We start from the raw sequence: 18,296 nt of genomic DNA on the forward strand, positions 1-18,296 counted from the left end.
AGGAAGGTTCATCTCAAGTATATGTTGTCATGTGCGGTGGTATTGATCAAAACGCATATGCAGCATGGTGCTGAAACAGTGGAGGGATGCTGCTAGGGTTCGAAAAAGGGAACAAAAAGCTTCTTTGTGTCAAATTCAGTCAACGCAACAATCATAAAAATCCGGAAATAGTGTAAAACAGAGTCTCTTGAGTCTCTTTCAAGGTTGATCGATGATTGCCTATCGGGACACGCAATTCACATGAGTGCATAACCAGTTGACGTAATACTGCACTTTTAAGGTTGCTTATGTACATAGGCATAAGGAGGTCGGACTATCAGTTAATCCGAATCACGGGTTTGTATTTTTCCTATTCGGGACGCATCCCGATGACTCAGCGACTTCATTTGGCCGGGGCTCCGGGGATAGGCTGAGATCGCCCTTCGCTGTCGCAGTGTTCAGGATAATCCGACTGCTTGGTTTTTTTCACCATCAGCTGATGCGTTCATGATCAGTTTATTTCTTTGAGTTTTTGCTTTGTTTTATATCTACATCGTTTAATGGATTCTTAAGTTAACACCTTCGACCCCCCGTTTTTCTTTACGATTGTTGATCACCTGAGGCGTCATTGGAGACGTGTCAGGTTGGCCCCTCCGGACTGCGTGCCACATCGACGGTCAGGCTGGCAATCGAGAACAACTTTGCACATATGGCGCACCAAGCGACCGACAATGACTCGGAGTCGTGGAATCCGGCATTACGGCCCGAGAAAAATAATACTCCTATTACTATGAGCTCGATCGAGGGTGGATTGTCTCAGCCTAATGCGGCGCATGAGCCAAAGGACCTTGCCGATGTCATATCTCCACAGAGTGAGGATTTTTCTGCATGGGATATCTCCGATGAGGTAGACGCGATTCAGCCTCAACACGCAAGCTTGGACGTGCTAGTGAACAATGCATCACCAGCAGTCGACCAGGCCGTCTGCCCAGATACCGATTCCGTTGATAAGACCAGTCCTATTCCCGAAGAGACGAGTGAAGCAATTCAGAGATCTATCGAGCCATCTATTGTGACTGCAGATCCCGCCCTAAACACGACTCTGCCAGAAACTCAGCCAGCGCAGCCCGCGCCGGCAGTTCAGACCGAATCACCTCCAATCCAATCCGATATAGAGGGTGGTAATAGCCTCCCAGCCACTATAGACCAGCCACACTCTGTTCAAACCGGAACATCTCATACCGGAGCTCCCACTATCACATCGGAACAAAGAACCACCCCGGAGGCGACTTTTGCGGAAGAGACTACACTTTCAACAAAAGGACAACCGACAGCAGCCGAACCTACGCTGGACACTTTCAAACACGAGAATGCCACTCAGTCCACCCCCACCGAGGAACTGTTCGCACGAACAGACGAGGATGCTGACTCGGAGGGTCTCTGGGCCAGCTTTGAGAAGGACCTTGGCAATACTCTACCCCCCACCGGAGAGGCTACGCCCGATAGAGAACCTTCCCATACTATCCCAGAGCTTGCTACAACCTCTACCCAAATCCAGGATAGCGACGCACCAAAGGTTGTTGAAGGTGTACGTCCATCGCCAGAGGAAAGGGCATTTACGGGTGCGACCAACGACGGCCACCAAGATCCACCCGCAACCGTCGTGGATACACCCACTAAGCATGAACCTGTCTGGGCAAATGAACCGAAAGGGGAAGTTGGTTCTGATGAGGACAACTTCTTTAACCAACTAAACACCCAGACAAAGCCTATATTTGCGGAAGCTGAGTCCAGGTTTGAGGAAGGGGTCCCACTGTTAGATGAATCTACACCGGCTTCGCCCCAGCGCCCCCTGGATGGAGGAGAATCGATCGACAACGTTTTTTCCAATGATGAAAACGACGCAGATGACTTCTTCAGCTCGCCCCCAAAGCTCGAGGCTCAGAATGACGGTGAGGATTTTTTCGCCTCCACCTCAAAGGAAGAGGCCGAGGAGCAACCCCCTGCTCATCTCGCCCGAAAGAGCACGTCTCAGGTTTTGGAATCGGTTGGGTTTGCTCTTGACTCCCCAGCTAGCGACACTTCGGCTGCGGCGCAGTTCAATGATGCTTTGAAGGCTGCGTCGTTGGAGCCCCAGGCAACAGCCGATCCCTCAGAGGAAGAGCTAGCGGCACGGTGGGAAGCTGAGCTAGGAGATTCACCGGATGATGATTTGGCGGCCCGTTGGGAGGCAGAATTAGACGATGACGATATACTGCTTGAGACTGAAGCCGCCGAGCCTGTCTCTACACAGGGCCACATTAATCAACCCCCTGTTCAACCCACCAATTATGGTCCGTCGGCTGGTTTGAATGGTCCGTTCCAGACCCCCCAGGCCTTTTCTCAGCCAAGACCTGTTCCAAGTATATACACACCCCATCAACCGTCCACCGGTGATCTACTGCAGGGTGTTCCTCTCCCAGGCACTGCGCCGCCAGTCACCGGTGCGATGTCATCATACTTCTCGCAGGCGCCGCAGAACCCCGTGGCAGTTAGGGGAGAGAGCTTTGCTGAGCGGCCGAAAGAGGGTTACAAATCACCTTACGACCTTCCAGAAGATATCCGGCCCCGAAAACCAGTCGTTGCCCAGAAGCCTATTCCTCCAGCAGTGACTAGTATGCCTCCACCTCCTCCCCCAGGTGCATCTGGCGTACTGATTCCTGCTGCGGCTGGCTTCGCACCTCCGACAGCGGCCCCATTAGCTGCTGCTGCCCCCCCTGCGCCCAAGAATTTCTATGAGGAACTTCCTCTGGCGCCACCGCGGTCTAGGCCTGCTAGCTCAGGTCGGTACACCCCTAATCCGCAGGCGGCGCCTACGTTGGCCGGGTCGTCACTTCCTCCTCCCCCCCAGGTTCAATATGCTGCTGCTGCACCACCGGCCACACAGCCTATCGCCCTCCCAATCCAATCCACACTTCAGCCACCTGAGCAGCTAGATCCGTATGCTAGCCTAGCATCTAGTGCTCCGGCCGGACCTCCTGCCATAGCAAGGTACTCTCCTCAGCCTCCTGGTTTGCAAGCTCCCTCAAAGCCACCTTCGTTGCCGAGATATTCTCCTGCGCCCCCTCCCACCTCTGCGGGCCGCAATCGTTATGCCTCACAGCCGCTTAATGTTCCTGGCCAAAATTTGCCTTTCCAGCCACGGACATCAAGTCCGCTTGCACATCATGAAAAGGTTTCTTACCAACCTGATCAATCACACAAACCGCCATCTCTCGAGCCTGCGATCAATCTTTCTCCGCCGCGCGGGCAAGGAGCTGGCTTCGGACAAATGCCACCTGGCGCTCCGCAATACCTTAATGGTCCTGCCAGCATACCGCGGAGAGACAGTGCGGGATCACCTGCGCAGTCGTCTCCGCCTCAGAGTCGCTATGCCCCTCAGGAATATCTCAATGAATTCGCCCAGCGTCTCGCACCGGCTCCGGAATCCGCTCCTCCTGCTCCCACGACGAATGTATACACGTCTCCACCACCTAGTGATATCCAGATGGGCCCTCTTCGCAGGTCCCAAACCCAGTCACCTTCCCGGGACTTGGCAAGCCCAAGTTCCTACGGCCAGAACTTTGATACCCTCCAACGGCCGGCTTCGGTTCAAGTTTCAGGTTCACCGACTAAAAGTGTGAATCCGTATGCTCCTATTTGTGCTCCTTCTCAGACCCGGGCTCCGACGCAGCACCTGGAATTTATCGCCCCCAATGATGGACTGGAGCATGATCCTCTAGAGCGATGGAAAGGTGCTCCAATCTTCAAATTCGGGTTCGGTGGAGCCATTGTATCTTGCTTCCCTAAGCACATTCCTCGCTACTCTGTTGGTCAAGTGGCGCCAATGATTCAACCCACTCTTGGTGAACCGAAAATATCACAGCTTAGTACATGGCTGCCCTCCGCTGATAACATTGTCCAGCACCCTGGGCCACTCAAAGCAAAGTCGAAAAAGAAGGATTTGATTGCTTGGCTTTCTAGCAAGATTGCAGCTTTCGAGCATTCCGACCTTCCAAGTTACGAACAAGTTCAGCCCGATACGCACAAGCGCCAGGAGGAAAAAGCCATTCTCTGGAAGGTCGTCAAACTTCTGGTGGAGAATGACGGTAATCTGGAGAGTTCTCCAGAAATTCAGAAGTCTTTCCGCCAGATCATCTTCCCCAACCTACCCGACCCCGACGCAGACGGATCATACACCAGCACCTTAACTGCCGCGGGAGGGCTTACCCCTTCGGAAATGCCTTCGCAACCTGATGCTGTTGATGCAAAGTGGCTGGAAGAGCTTCGCTTGCACTTGATCCGTGGTGATCGGGAGAAGGCCGTATGGAGTGCTGTCGACCGACGTCTTTGGGGACATGCAATGATCCTTTCATCCACCATGGACAAGTCGATTTCGAAGCAGGTCACGCAGGAGTTTGTCCGCCGCGAGGTCAGATCCAAAGCCGCAAACACTGAGTCACTTGCAGCCCTCTACGAAATCTTCGCTGGTAATATCGAAGAAAGTATCGACGAACTCGTGCCCCCGTCTGCTCGAGCAGGTCTGCAGTTGATCAGCAAGGCCGATGGTCAGGGCTCCACTAAGAATGCCCTCGAGGGTTTAGATAAGTGGAAGGATACCCTAGGGCTGGTCTTGAGTAATCGAAGTTCTGAGGATCACCAGGCACTGCTTGCCCTTGGCCGCCTGCTTACTTCTTATGGACGGACAGAAGCAGCTCACGTTTGTTACATCTTCTCACATGCTGCTGTTTTCGGTGGCCCAGATGATCCACAGGCCAATATTGTTCTCCTTGGTGCCGACCATCAGCGCTGCCCTTCTTCCTTGATGGATGAAGATGCTATCCTGCTCACTGAGGCGTACGAGTATGCTACATCTGTGCTCGGCAACTCCTCAGCCGCCCATCTGCCACACCTGTTGGGCTTTAAGATTCTGAATGCCAGGTGCCTCGTAGACCAGGGTCGCAATTCGGAAGCGCAAGCCTATTGTGACGCAGTGGCATCGGCATTGAAAGCAACCACTCGTCCTTCGCCGTACTATCACCAACACCTCTTTGCGGAAGTTGAAGAGCTATGTGCACGTCTGCGCCAAACAACCAGCGATAGTGGCTCTTGGATATCGAGACCAAGCATGGAGAAGGTCTCTGGGTCTATGTGGGCTCGTTTCAATAGCTTCGTGGCAGGTGATGATAGTGATGCTGCATCGACTGGCTCCGGTAAAGGTGGTGAGCAAGCGGAATTTGGACCTTTTGCAAACGTGGCTGGGACCCCAACAATTAGCCGCTCACCTTCTGTGTCTGATATATACGGTTCTTATCCTGGGACAGCAGCCGGAGTACAGCCTATTGCTATTAATGGCCCGTCCAGATATCACCCATCGAGCCAATATGCGCCCAATGGCTCGCCTGAACAGTTCAAGGGCCGATCTTCAATGGACTCTCAGAGATCTGCTTCGTACTTCCCGCCCGTTGGACAGCGTCGTAGTTCACAAGAACTCTCACCCTCAATTGATCAACAGATGTCGTATGGAGGCCCAATCTATGGGTCACCAAACGCAGGTGGGTATCAACCAACACCACCCCAGTCCTCTTACGTCCCTCTTGCTCCAGTAAAAGAAGCTCTATCACCTGCTGAAGCTCCTCCGGCTGCACAGCCCGTGGTGAATGGCCTCTTTTACCAGCCTCCAGGACAGGCCGCCACAGCCAGCGAATCCCCTTACTACCAAGGCCCTCCTGGTATGCCGGTTGGTATATCAGACTCAGAGTCACCCTACGCACCTCCCGTTGCCAGCTCCTCTTACGAACCGGCTTCTTACGAGCCGGTCGCGGCTGGTGTAGACATGGGATATGCCGCCGAGGACGAGGATATGCCACCTACCGCAGAGCAGACAAAGAAGAAGTCAATCATGGATGATGATGATGACGATCTGGCTGCCCGGGCAGCGGCTATCCAAAAGGCGGAGAACGATCGCATAGCAAATGAAGCGTTCGCGAAAGCTGCCGAGGAAGATGGTATGTATCAAGAACTCCCGTTGCTTATCTCACTTGCTAATCTGACTTCTGCTACAGCTAAGAAGGGTGCCCAACAATCTGGCAAGAAGGGCTGGTTTGGTGGTTGGTTCGGTGGAGCGAAGAAAGAGGAAAACAACTCGGGTGGCGGTCCTATCAGAGCCAAACTTGGCGAAGAGAGCTCGTTTTACTACGACAAGGATTTAAAGAAATGGGTCAACAAGAAGGACCCCGGTAGCAGTGCCCCTGTCCGTGCCACCCCGCCTCCGCCCCGAGGATCCGCTCCCCCTAGTCGGACTGCGAGCTCGGGTAGCATGCCACCGAACGGTGCGCCTCCGATGCCCCCAATGCCGGTCTCTGGCAGCAGGCCTCAATCTTCCTCAACCGCTGCCGCCCCACCTTTCTTATCATCCAGCCCTGGCCTCTCTGGTCTCGCGCCTCAGCCTCTCCCTCGGTCTGTTTCTACGGGAGCGGCTATGCCAACACCGCCTGGTAGTTCCAGCGGTCCGCCACGGCCGTCTTCGTCCTTGACTCATGCTAGCTCAATCGACGATTTGATCGGTGCGCCTCAGGCGCGCAAGGGAAACACGGTTCGCGGCAAGAAGAAGGGCCGTTACGTTGACGTGATGGCCCAATGATCATCTGACTTCATTTCGATGGTCGATGATATAGTGCTTACCAGTCTCCCGACTTGCTAACTGCTGTAATGTCCTTTTCTTTTGTTCCATTATCTTTGTTTCATTGTTATGCCTTTTATTTGTTATCGCATGATTTCCTTGATGAATTGCGTCCCCTACCCTTGAATAATATAACCCGCTGCTCAGGTTTTACTACCTGATTTGTCTTTGGACCAGCATACTGCATGTGTCTTGTTTCTTGCCCCGGCAGACACGCCATCTCTCTGCATTATCGCTCACTGAACGTCATTCGAAGCCTTGCTTTTGCACATAGCTTGAATTTTGCTGTTCTTTGGCGCGGCCTCATCCATGGAGTTGAAGGGCTCGTACTCCTGGCATTGTGTATACCACCCTCCTCGCCTTGTTACTCTATACTCGCCTAGCATTTTATTGCTTGCTGGAATTTTCGGAACTGGAGGCTTTTTCTTGCATGGCTTCTGACATGCACCTGTCTTAATAACGATTTTTAATAATTCATTCCGACCTTTGAACGCCTGAAACTTTGGAATATGCACATCGTAGCTTATATTTTACCACATTATCATGTGGTGAATGAATTGATATAATACTGAAACGTGACTATTAGTACGCTCGGTTGTTCGAGGGATGCATTGTTGGGGCAATACCGTTAAACAAGATTCCTCTCCCTCCCCACTACTTGGCAGATAAACGTAAAGAACCAGTGCCATTTCATTGACGAAGCCTGTCCATAACGAATGGAAAATCGAGTCAGTATTTGCACCAGCAAGCAGCAATCCCAAGTATCATGATAAAAAAAGGCTTACAGGCAACAACCTTAGGACTGAGTCTTCCAATACTGAGAACGCGACTCCAATCCTTTCCATCAATCCGCACCTTAGCCCAGCCAGACTCGGATCCCTCACTCGCCTCCCGCTTCCGATTAAGCTCACTGGGAAGCTGGCTCATCTGCTCCTGACTCATCTGCGCAGGATCCAAAGGCGGGTTCACAAGATCAGACCAGACACTCGCGATGCGCAACTCATCCGTAGAAATAGCAAGTCGTAGCGAGCCATGCATATTAGCAGATAATTCAAGCTTAGGAGATGAATTGGTGGACAGTGCCGTCGCAGCGCCCGCCGTGCTGAAAGAAACAGAATGCATCCCCGGCGCATCGGGCGCCATCACGCCCGGCTGTCGGCTTTTGCTATCTGTAGATGCGAGTTTGGTAAAGCGATCGGAGATACTCTTCAACTGCGCTAGATTGGGTAGAACGATGTGTACTTCCGGGTCTGGGCAGTGGGGCTCGTGCAGGCCTTCGACTGCTGACTCGTGGAGGATCTTGATGGGGACTTCTTGCGTGATCCATGTCTGGCGCTCTCGTGGCCCTCGATCGCCTGTTGTGTCGGCTAGAGCTGCTGGGTTCGGCTCGCCAGAGCGATCTGCGTCATTGTTGGTGGCCAAGGCCATGTTTCCGTCTGTCCATTCTGATGAGAGGACTGTTAATGCCAAGAGGGGGGTTCTGTCTTTTTTAGTTAGGCGGAGCTGTGTATGTGTTGAGCCCCAGGCGGATCGTAGAGCTCGGTTTAGGACGCTGATGTTGACTTCGATGTTGATTGCGTCGGAATTGGATTCTAGCTCGTAGGTCGTCTCATCGAAAATAGTTCCCTGGTAGATGGTCAATATGTAGATCAGATTATTAATTGGTTTTATTATCATTATGCGTACGACTGGTATTGATGCCCACACTTGTGTGCCTTGGTCGGGTATGATGGTAAAGCGGACCACCTCGTACTCCAGGCGCATCCAACATACCTTGCCCAGCGAGGACAGTGATGCCGTGAGCTCTAATCCAGTTAGCTTGGATCCTTTATCTAAATATTTAGACTTACTAGAGAAGGTCCTGCTGTCTTTTAATTGTGTTCGGAACCGCATTGTGCGAGTTGATGGAGGGATAAGGATCTTGGAACCTCCAGGGCTCCTAAAGTGCTTATCGCTATCATCAATGGCGGAGATGACGATTTCACATCTACAACTCTCTTCTCAAATCTTTCGAACTCGATGGCATTCACTTTTACATATATTCGTCTGTGTTACAATCTGGGAGTTCATCCGGGCCAAGAGACAAACTCGCAACCAACGCTGCTCCTACTCCAGAGCCATCCTCAGCCGAGTTTAGAGCAATCAAATCCAGTCTCTCTGGATCCCAATCAAAAATATCACGAAGACCCTGGACTGCTCGTCCCTTCAACATACTGTATTTACTGAACACTGAGCCATCGATCCCAACGTGGCACTGACGGATCCCTTTCTTCTTGCAGATGGCCGCAATTCCACACGCGTAGAGACGCGCCGCTCGCATCGCGATAAGGCCGATAAGATGACGACACGCCTTCAACTCGTCCATCGAGAGGTCCAGATTGAGTCTTTCCTTGAACACCCCTTTCATATCGGCTAGACCGGCTGAAATGTCCATCTCGACACTAGATAAAAACGATGTCTCTAATGAGTTGGCGGTCCGAAGACGCGATACATCTTGGCCCTTGAAGAGTATACCTTTCTCGTGCATTGCCAACATCACCAAGCGCAGCATCTCTCCTATGTATAGGCCAGCCACCATTTTCTCATAAATTTGCGTGCCTGGATGGGCGGACTCCGCGTCGAGTTGGCGGTCAAATGGAGTCAAAGGCAGCACCTTGCGCTCGTTATCAAAGGCACCATACTCGGTATTGATGATTACAGTTGCATCTTCCGGTAGTCCTGAGCCACGTAACTTGGGGATCAACCGGCATTCTTCCATGTACGCTGCATTGCAACCAGTACTGAAAATGCTACCTATCTTAACCTGCGGATCCCGGTAATGTGATGCGACAAGGGTCCCCGCTGTGTCGTTGATGAGGGCGACTAGTCTCACTGGGACGTTCTAGATTGATCAGCTCCGACTCAGAGTTGGTCTTCAACGTGAGCTTACCCTCTTTGCAAGTTCCTCTTCCAGCTGAGGTACTACATCATGCCCTACCACATCGGGAACATTAAAGTTTTTGGTCCAGCGCTGCAGAATGCCACTGCGGATAGATTTTTGCTCCACCGGGAATGAAAATGTGAACGCCAGCGGTAGTGGCTTTGAAGCACTGGCTTCAATGTGATTTTCCTTGAGGAACGATTCGATTCGGTCCGCAATAAACCCCCACAGAACTTCTTTTGTGCTTGTCTTGACTTCTTCCGGGAGCTTGTATTTCCGTTGACGTTGCTCGAAGTCTTGCCTTCCTATGGAAAGACAGACGTCACATACACGGATATTGGTTCCTCCCAGGTCAACTGTGAGAATGCGTCCTTTCTCCTGTCCTGTTGGGTATCTCATGATCCATGTGACGTTCATGGGCTTCATCACGTCAATATTTCAGTCAGTTCTACTCGATATCCATCCCGGGCTAGTACTGACAATAGACCCACCCTCAACGGTCAGACCTTTCTCCAGCTCCTGAGCAAAGTGATCGGAGATCATTTTCAATTTTGGAGGCTCGAGCAAGAACCAGTCTTCATATTGCTTGAGCGTGTAGGTGAGCTCTTCAGGAACACCTTCTAAAAGTTCTGGGCGATAGCGAAACCCTTGCATGATATGATGTTGGTAGAGAAGATACTTCTGTAGTTCTGTAGATCTGGATCTTGATATTGTACGGCATTAGTTCCGAGAACGCCATGGTGATCACATAGTGATAGAAATTGATTAAATAGGGTAATTTATTTTGATTTTCCTGTATCCATATCTGATATCATGGGAGATAGGAAATAATTGAATATTCATATTCCCCTTGCGTCTATAGAGACTATTTTCAAATAGCCTTATTTTTTTATATATAACTATTCTTTTAGAGCCTTAAAGAATTGCTTTTTTTTCAGCCCTTTGATATGCAAGATGGTAAAATAATATAAAATAATAATCATGAAATAGTAATTTCCCCCATATTAAAGGCGGATCTTCAATCTTCAATGGTTCGTTCGGCAACTCCACTAAAAGACCTTTAGCACCTTTCTCCCCTGGATATCCACTTCCAATTCAAAAATAATCAGAAAATCTTCCGATTGTTTTGATTCTTTTGATTTTTGCCTTTTTCACAATCTGATCAGAAAGCAGGTCTTTCTCCCCTCGCTCATTAGTACCCAATTCGCTCTCTCTCTCCGCACTCCCTCGCTTCTTCTCTCACCTTTGTACCTTTCTGACCTCTCCTCAATTTCCAATCATTTTTCTATTTTTCTATTTCTTTATTCTCTCTTCAATCTCTAGCTTGAGCTTATTGCTTGCCAAGTTCTGCACTTCTTAAGACGCGCGTCTCAGCATGCGGGCTCGACAGTCCTCTTTCCCGCCCTCGTTCCGACGTCCGTCACTTACATGCCACCCTCGAGCCAGTCGAGGCTCACTGTGACTTTTACAACCCCAGCTTAGGCTGGACATCTATTCGGCATGGCAACCAGTCGAATAAATCCGGATCGCCCTTCCATCCGCCTCTCCCCCTCCCACACACGAAATAATTCGCGTTCAGCCTCATTTGAAAGAATCCCAAGCTCCATCTACCAACAACTCGACCCTCTCCTTAGCAATCTCTCCCCCGAATCAACCCTCCAAGCCCTCACATCGACCGATGCAGTCCCTTCGAACGAACAAGCCGCCCATGATATCCTCTCGCGGAGCATCTCCCAGGTATCGCCCTCGGAACGCGCCCTAGGAATACGCGCTGCAGTAGCTGCCCAAAACTTGAATCTGTGGCATAAAGAGGTTCTGTCATGGGACTGGCCAAACCAACGCGACGCAAAGGTTGGTATGGGGTTCATTCCTCCATCTACCTCGAGTTCTGGCGGCAATCCCACCCCGGACTTCTCGGCTTCCCCTAGCAACACCCAAGAAAGCTACTATGGAAGCTTGTTGGCCAGCGTGGTCGAGCGATACGAGAGCAGAGCCGATGAAATCCGCGATGGAATGGATGATCTGAACGTGGAAGAATTGAAGGAGCACGTTTTGAATGCCCACATTCCATCAAGGTCTCGGCCCTCGTCGGCCACGAGCTGCGTGTCCGTGCCTCCACCGCTCAGCTATGTACAGCTGAGTGACTTTACGGCTGTCGTTACCGCAACTATCCTGCGAGCTCTTCCATATCTATCGCGACTGAACGCCCTACTTGCCACTTGGGAAGTTCGCCTTCATGTTTTACGCCAAATTCCTGGGCTGCTGAGAGAGCTCAGCTTGACCCGCTCCGCCCTTGACTCCTCCCTCCACGCCTTACAAACCCCACATTCTTCTGCCTCCGATTCGAGCGAATCCTCCGATGCATCCCTAGCTGCCGAGCATGTCAAACTTGAGTCCGCAGTTGTGGCCGTGGGGAGGCGAATGGACCGAATCCTCGACGCGTTGGAGGGTCGTCCAGATTCTTTGCCCGAACAATGGATTGATGACTTAGAAGCCATTGAGTCTGACTTTGCTACATGGGTGGTGGAGGCTGATAAATGCAAGGTTCACAATGAGTGGTTGCGGTCAAAAGCCGAGTCTGAAATGGCCGCGATGCGTGCAGCCGACCTCCAGCGTGCAGAGTCATCGAAGGAAGCAGGGCAGGACCCAACGCCTGATACAGCTGTATCGGAACCTTCAGATGATCTCCATTCCCCCCAGGAGCCCGCCGTCGAACCCGAGCGTGAAATCCAGTGCGGCCTCTCGTCCGATGACGCGAGATCAACCATCCCACAATCTATTGAACAATCGACGTTGCCTATTGAAGAAGCGCCGCTTCCTACAGACTGTGTTGAAGGGAACTCTTCGCCAAACCTAAAACTCTCGATATCTCTGGCAAAGCCTCCAATCGAAGAGAAGCAAGAAGATCTCACACCTGTGGCCGTGGCAGAGGACATAGACACGCCAACACAGTCCGACTTTCCTTCAGCTTCTGCGATCAGTCGACAGCTCTTTTCGACCCCTGAAAATATGCCTTGTGCGATTGATCGCACCTTGGAAAACAAGGAAAACATTCCTCCGCCCGGCTTCCAACAACTCGACGTAGCTATGTCACCACCCGGCCAACCTTCGACAAAACCGAGTCCATTGTCCGAGAACAAGGCTCTAGCTGAAGACCCCTTGCTTCAGCATTCCGCTACACCTGAAATGGAAGACCAGCATCCCGATCTAATCGTTTCTGTGGGCGTACCCGCCGCTAAAGAGCTCCATCCCTCTCATAGTCTCTCAGACTTACCTCGTGATACGGTGCCGGATGAAATAGAAACCAAATCCGGTGATGAGGAAAAGCCGCATACTCCACACTCCAACCCAACTGAGCCCATTTCTGAGCCGAAAACCATTAGTTCCCCTGTTGATCAAGATCCTAAGTCGCCGAACAGGCCGAGTGAACCGAATCAGTTTGATACTCCGGTAGCAGCAACTGTCTCCCCGGTGTTCACACCGAGCAGGTCAGACATCCGAGTACCGAAATCAAGAACGTCTGGTAGGGCTTCCCAAATACCCATGGCTGTGGCGTCACCTAAGTCGGGTTCAAACCATACGCCCGTTAAGTCTCACCCGCCGTCCAATGAAGGGACAGCAGAGCCTTGCCAACGAACTGTTCGCAAGCCGCTACAGAGCCCTATTAAACTGTCCAAATCCCGGTCAGGGAAGGTACTCGACAAAGATGGTAAAGCGACGCACAAAATCACCCATCGTCGTCGGACATCTACTGGATCTGTGGGCTCCTTGCTTTCAGACCATTCTTCTCTCATATCTAGCCCCGAGGCACTTGAGCCGCGCACTGCTTCCTCTCATGGAACGCCTGCTGGGACAGTATCCCACCCTAAATCCATACATCCTCCTTCCCATGGGGCTTATACCCTGAGAGAGGATCGTCTGCGTCACTTAGAAAACCAGAAGCCTGACCCGCGAATTTCTTTCCAGCAGAGTCGCGCGGTCAGCCTTCCCCTCGAGCGGTTTATCAACGAACGCTTGGATTTGGGCCTGGGAAGTGAGTCGGCGCCAGGTGTAGCTAGTGTGAACCCGTCTAGGACTAGGACACGCTCTGTTACATCTGCCGACTTCCCCCAACCCCCAAAGGTATGTGGACCGATTGTGTATTTGGTTAAATGCTCATTTTTAATTGATTATCATAGACAAGAACCAAAATCACATTCCAGGATACTTCTGCTGCAACTATCCCACCGGTTCCACGTCTCCCTACTCGCCACCATCAACTGTCCCGGGGGAAGTCTGCAAGTGACTTGAAATCTCAGAACGAGATGGCAAAGATTGCGGAACGAAACAAAAAGACATTTGGGATGAATTCCGCGCGAAGAGCCATGGAGCACCTTCTTCAGCCCAAGTCTCTTCGATTGCGGCAGCGACTCACTGCCCATCCAAGTCTCGAAAGCCTGGGTGTGAAGAGACAAGAGCTGTCATATGTAGAAGAGCATGAATCTGAGCGCACCGATTTCGGATTCCGCCCTTCCTCGCCAACCAAACACAACAAGCAACCGCGGGACCAGCTGGACGAAAAGATCAACTCGATTCTCAACTCGTTGCCTGGTCACATCCATATGGTGGACTCCAACCACGAAGTAGACACATCCTCATCATCCTCATCCTTGGACCGACGCATGCGGCACGGATCTGAATCTCCCACCGGTCCAACTCGCAGCAGCACTCCAGCGCCTTCTATGATGCTGATGCCCGCTGGTCGGAGACGGCATTCTCACGCCTTCAAGACAGAGGATAGCTGTGTCAAACTTTATCACCTCCACCACGGGGGCCAATCTGCACCAACAAAACTGTTCGTTCGCACCGTTGGTGAAGAGGGGCAGCGTGTGATGGTTCGTGTTGGCGGTGGATGGGCTGACCTCGGCGAATATCTTCGCGAGTATGTCATTCATCATGGTCGCCGTAAGGTGTCTGAAACGCCCCGTGTGGAGGTGCAGGGCATAAAATCACGTTCTTCGCCATCTTACACTTCTCCGGGTACTATGCTGACCCCGGCTACCACATATCTTACCTCCGGCCGGGCTACCCCCTCCCGACCACCATCCGTACTCAGTGCTCGGCCACCTTCATCCCTTACCGTTCACAAGAAACGACGAGGCTCAACTGCGTCTGATGCAATTGGCACCAGAGCAGTGACTACAGGCCACATACCCTCCTTCACCTCACCCCCACCCGCTGTCGCCCATCTCCCTTCCTCGACCGGCAGACGTCTTTCGGTGTCTTCCACCTATTCGGTCGGAGACGCCCACTCCCCCATTAACACCGCTTCTGCCTCCACGGCCAACGAATCCCGTTCCACTCCGCTGGGCTTAGCTGGTCCTAAACCGCGTGCTCGGTACGAATCCATGAGCCCAGAGGGTGAAGCCTGGGTTGCAGGTATTCTCCAAAAGACCCGCCGCTCTAGCTCTCATAACCCACCTCAATTCGCACTGAGCATGCAGCCAGACCACGTTGCCGATGACCGATTTAGTATTGGCGACGGCAGCGTGGTTGGACATTCCTTGCCCAAAGTTCGCAGCATTGGCGATATCGGGTCAATCGGCACAAGCAGACGGGTCGTACTGAAAGGTCTTGGATCTCGCAGGCCGTGAACTTCGACAGATGTGATCCCTCGCATATACATTTTGATATTTTTTTTTGATAGCCATATTTTTCGATGTTTCTATTTGCCCGCTGTACCCATCATGGCGCAGTCATTTTTATTCGCATCCTGAGCCCCGGGCTCTTGGACATATGGACATTGGCAGTACATCTTTGACACCGTCCTTTTATATCTCGGGTTTTTATCTCTTCTACTTGCATCAGCGTGGCGAATCTGTTCTCACTTGGTTTTGTGTTTGCGGGATTCGGTGTGGTGTTAGAGCTCAACAATACCCTACAGCTATCTGGTTGATAGAATGATATTTACATTTACAGTTTCATATTGCATTATATCTTCTACACCCTCCGTAATATGGATTCTTTGTAAACTGTGTTTCTCGATGTGCTTCTTCGACAGCCTCTTGCCGGCCCGTAGGTAACCGTCCCTCTGCTCTCTGCTGCACATACTGAACCACGCGTTCGGTTTCCTCCAAATCGTGATCAGCCTTTGCCAGGGCTTCTTTGTGGCCTGCAGGCCACCAGCAATCTTGGCATTGTCTTGCCGCAGCTTGCCCATCTGCGTTTCCTTGGCAGCGAGTTCGGCCTCCGGGGTTGGACCTAAAGTCTCGCTTAAAGTAGGAGGTAGTCGATAGAAGTTGGGTTTAGGCCCCTGTTCTCCAGAATCACTCTTTCTCCCAAAACGTTCATCTCCTCAATTGGCATGCCCGAAATAAGGTCCACATAAATGTGGGCGTTGCGTTTTCCTGGGCTCATGGAAATTGTACAATGGCATTGGTCTGTCGTCTGTTCTTGTTAGATAAAGGTGTTTTATCATAGGAAACGAAGGAAAGGAGAGAGGTGTGCAGGGGATATCGGAGTAACCTCTGGCAGCACTCGTCAAAGGCTTGATTCGCGCGCAGGGATTCCTTGATACCCCGGGACACAATTGCCAGCTGAGAATCCAGTCGGTCCTCTTTATTCGCTGATTGTGCTCATAGGTATCAAACTGCAGTAGCGGGACGGATATATGGCTGTCCCGAGTATCTGATAGGAAACATTCGATTTTATCCTGGTTGTTCAGTATCATAGATATATCCCCATCAGTTGAGGATATACTGTTTTCGATAGAAGGGATAGGTATTTCCTGGTCCTGTAACTGGCAAAGTGGGATCGTTGTCGATGAAACGGGCGCGACATTTTCGGTACCAATCTTCGATGCGAAGAGACGATTCATAGTGTAGTTCATGCCATCAAGGAGATATTCTTCGAAGGTATCTCGGAGGGTATATTCTGACATGATAGCGACTACGGAACTGCTTGCGCGTTCTTGTTCATCTTCGCAATGTGATCTGTGTCCTCTCGAATGGGCTCTTGGTCCTCGCAGAACCCATGCGTGGTCTTGGGCGGCCGCTTCGACAGCGTTGGCTTCCGGGGATTTGGCTCCACAGATGACGATTCATAATCTCAGCTACATCATTCAGTTGCTTGGGGTAGGGTGGAGCTTGATCCAAAACGGTTCCTGGAGCAAGGTAGGGACTTCGTCAGAAAGCAAAGAAAGGAAGTAACAGGAAGGCACCGGAAGAAGGAGAAAGTAGGGACCCTAACGAGGTTCCGCTGGAAGAATGTCCACAGGGAAACGGTCCACAACGCGCGAAATCTCTCCGTGACGCACAATATCATTGGAGGAGGTGGCATCGAACGCCATTCGGGTGACATCACGTTGGAAAGAGGCAATAGCGCTGTACCAGAAATGACAATTGTCTTCAGTCCCCTCGCTACGGTATTGACCAGCAGCGGACTCGGCTAGTCTCTCAATGGCGCTAATATAGGAGGGAACAATACGAGGGAGCAAGACGCGGTTCTGTAATAAGGTACGGTAGGTAGCGGGGGTGATGAGCTGGATAAGAGGTGTCAGGATTAGCAAGAGAAATAGGTAATGGGGCTTGAGACTTACCGGGCAGCCAGATTGCAAACCGTGGCCATCGATGTGGTGGTTAATGAAGGAGACAGACGAACAACATAGGCGATCAACATAAGGGGCGAGTTCATCGAGGACCGAGGCTGGCAGAGCATTCACCCTGAAGGAAGAATCGACGGTAGAGATAACCCAAAAGAGACGTACTCAAGGCAAAAGAGCTAGGAGTTCTAATCTATGACCCTCAACGCCAACCGGAATCTGCTAGCAGTCCCCTGCTCTGCGTAGTTCTCACAATCGGTTCTTTCGCTGGAATCCTGATGGCACCCAATTTGGAACGGGGTACACTCGAAAGTTCCCCGGGAGCCGGCATGGTACCAGCGGCCTAAGCTGTAAAGCAGGTGTAAAGCAGGTAGGGGAGAAGTTTATGTTTGAGGCATCATCTCCATGAACCTGCTTGACTATATAACTGAACTGAGTTTTCAAATAAGTCTCTATATATAAGCTATAGAAGTAGATATTAGTTCAATGCACACAGATAAAGTATTAGAAGGCCTTCACTTACCTTGACCTTCTTGGAAGCTGACTGCGAGGATGGTAAAAGATCGGAGTAACTGAGCTGTGAGAAAGAGAAAGCGAAGAGAAGGACGATTCAATATAAAAACTACTTAATGTAGTCTCAGAAAGTGAAAGGTAAGTGAAAAGAAGTTTCTGGTAAGAATATTGTACACCTGCAAAGCAAACCACTGAGTGATAAGACCGGGTCAAACGTTCATTAAATAGCAAACAACCATATATGGACTTGAATCCTTGACTGAGATATCTCTCAGTTGCTATTCACATCTCAAGACAGAGTAAGTATTCTGGTCTCGCATACAATCTGCAAGAGAAATGGGAAGTCAATATAACTTATCAACAAGTCTACTCCCAAGAACTCCCGATACATCCTACCGAAGACAAAGATGATCAAAAGACCGAACTGCCGATGAACTATCTGAAATCTGACAAATGAGTTAAGACTAAAAGACTTCAAAGGCCAATCCTTCGATCTCATCATCTTCATACATGGAGCTAATTGTATAAATAGACCTCAACCGCGCATTCACACTCTCCTTCCTACAACTCCCCGGTCTATCATCCAAGGTAGACCGGGGAGCCCA

At 51.1% G+C, this 18,296-nt stretch overlaps 5 protein-coding genes across 5 annotated transcripts; 2 read left to right on the forward strand and 3 right to left on the reverse strand.

Annotated features, from left to right (window-relative positions):
- Positions 1-688: 688 nt before the first annotated feature.
- sec16 (COPII coat assembly protein SEC16) lies at positions 689-6,640 on the forward strand (the record flags this gene model as incomplete). Its single annotated transcript, XM_040794622.1, has 2 exons — positions 689-6,005; positions 6,063-6,640. The coding sequence occupies 2 exons, from the start codon at positions 689-691 to the stop codon at positions 6,638-6,640; spliced, it is 5,895 nt and encodes a 1,964-aa protein (XP_040648953.1).
- A 768-nt stretch (positions 6,641-7,408) lies between these two features.
- PGRI_069090 (checkpoint protein HUS1 family protein) lies at positions 7,409-8,572 on the reverse strand (the record flags this gene model as incomplete). The annotated part of the gene is made up of 3 exons (XM_040794623.1): positions 7,409-8,305; positions 8,366-8,484; positions 8,530-8,572. 3 exons carry the CDS (start codon positions 8,570-8,572, stop codon positions 7,409-7,411), a joined length of 1,059 nt encoding a protein of 352 aa, XP_040648954.1.
- Positions 8,573-8,711: 139 nt separating this feature from the next.
- hxkB (putative hexokinase) lies at positions 8,712-10,253 on the reverse strand (the record flags this gene model as incomplete). Its single annotated transcript, XM_040794624.1, has 3 exons — positions 8,712-9,560; positions 9,609-10,019; positions 10,080-10,253. 3 exons carry the CDS (start codon positions 10,251-10,253, stop codon positions 8,712-8,714), a joined length of 1,434 nt encoding a protein of 477 aa, XP_040648955.1.
- An 846-nt stretch (positions 10,254-11,099) lies between these two features.
- On the forward strand, positions 11,100-15,232 carry PGRI_069110 (GAS2 domain protein; the record flags this gene model as incomplete). The annotated part of the gene is made up of 2 exons (XM_040794625.1): positions 11,100-13,721; positions 13,778-15,232. 2 exons carry the CDS (start codon positions 11,100-11,102, stop codon positions 15,230-15,232), a joined length of 4,077 nt encoding a protein of 1,358 aa, XP_040648956.1.
- Positions 15,233-16,821: 1,589 nt separating this feature from the next.
- On the reverse strand, positions 16,822-17,204 carry PGRI_069120 (uncharacterized protein; the record flags this gene model as incomplete). Its single annotated transcript, XM_040794626.1, has 2 exons — positions 16,822-17,118; positions 17,196-17,204. 2 exons carry the CDS (start codon positions 17,202-17,204, stop codon positions 16,822-16,824), a joined length of 306 nt encoding a protein of 101 aa, XP_040648957.1.
- Positions 17,205-18,296: the final 1,092 nt, after the last annotated feature.

This window comes from Penicillium griseofulvum, assembly GCF_001561935.1.
Source record: "Penicillium griseofulvum strain PG3 chromosome Unknown contig_92, whole genome shotgun sequence".
NCBI lineage: Eukaryota > Fungi > Ascomycota > Eurotiomycetes > Eurotiales > Aspergillaceae > Penicillium > Penicillium griseofulvum.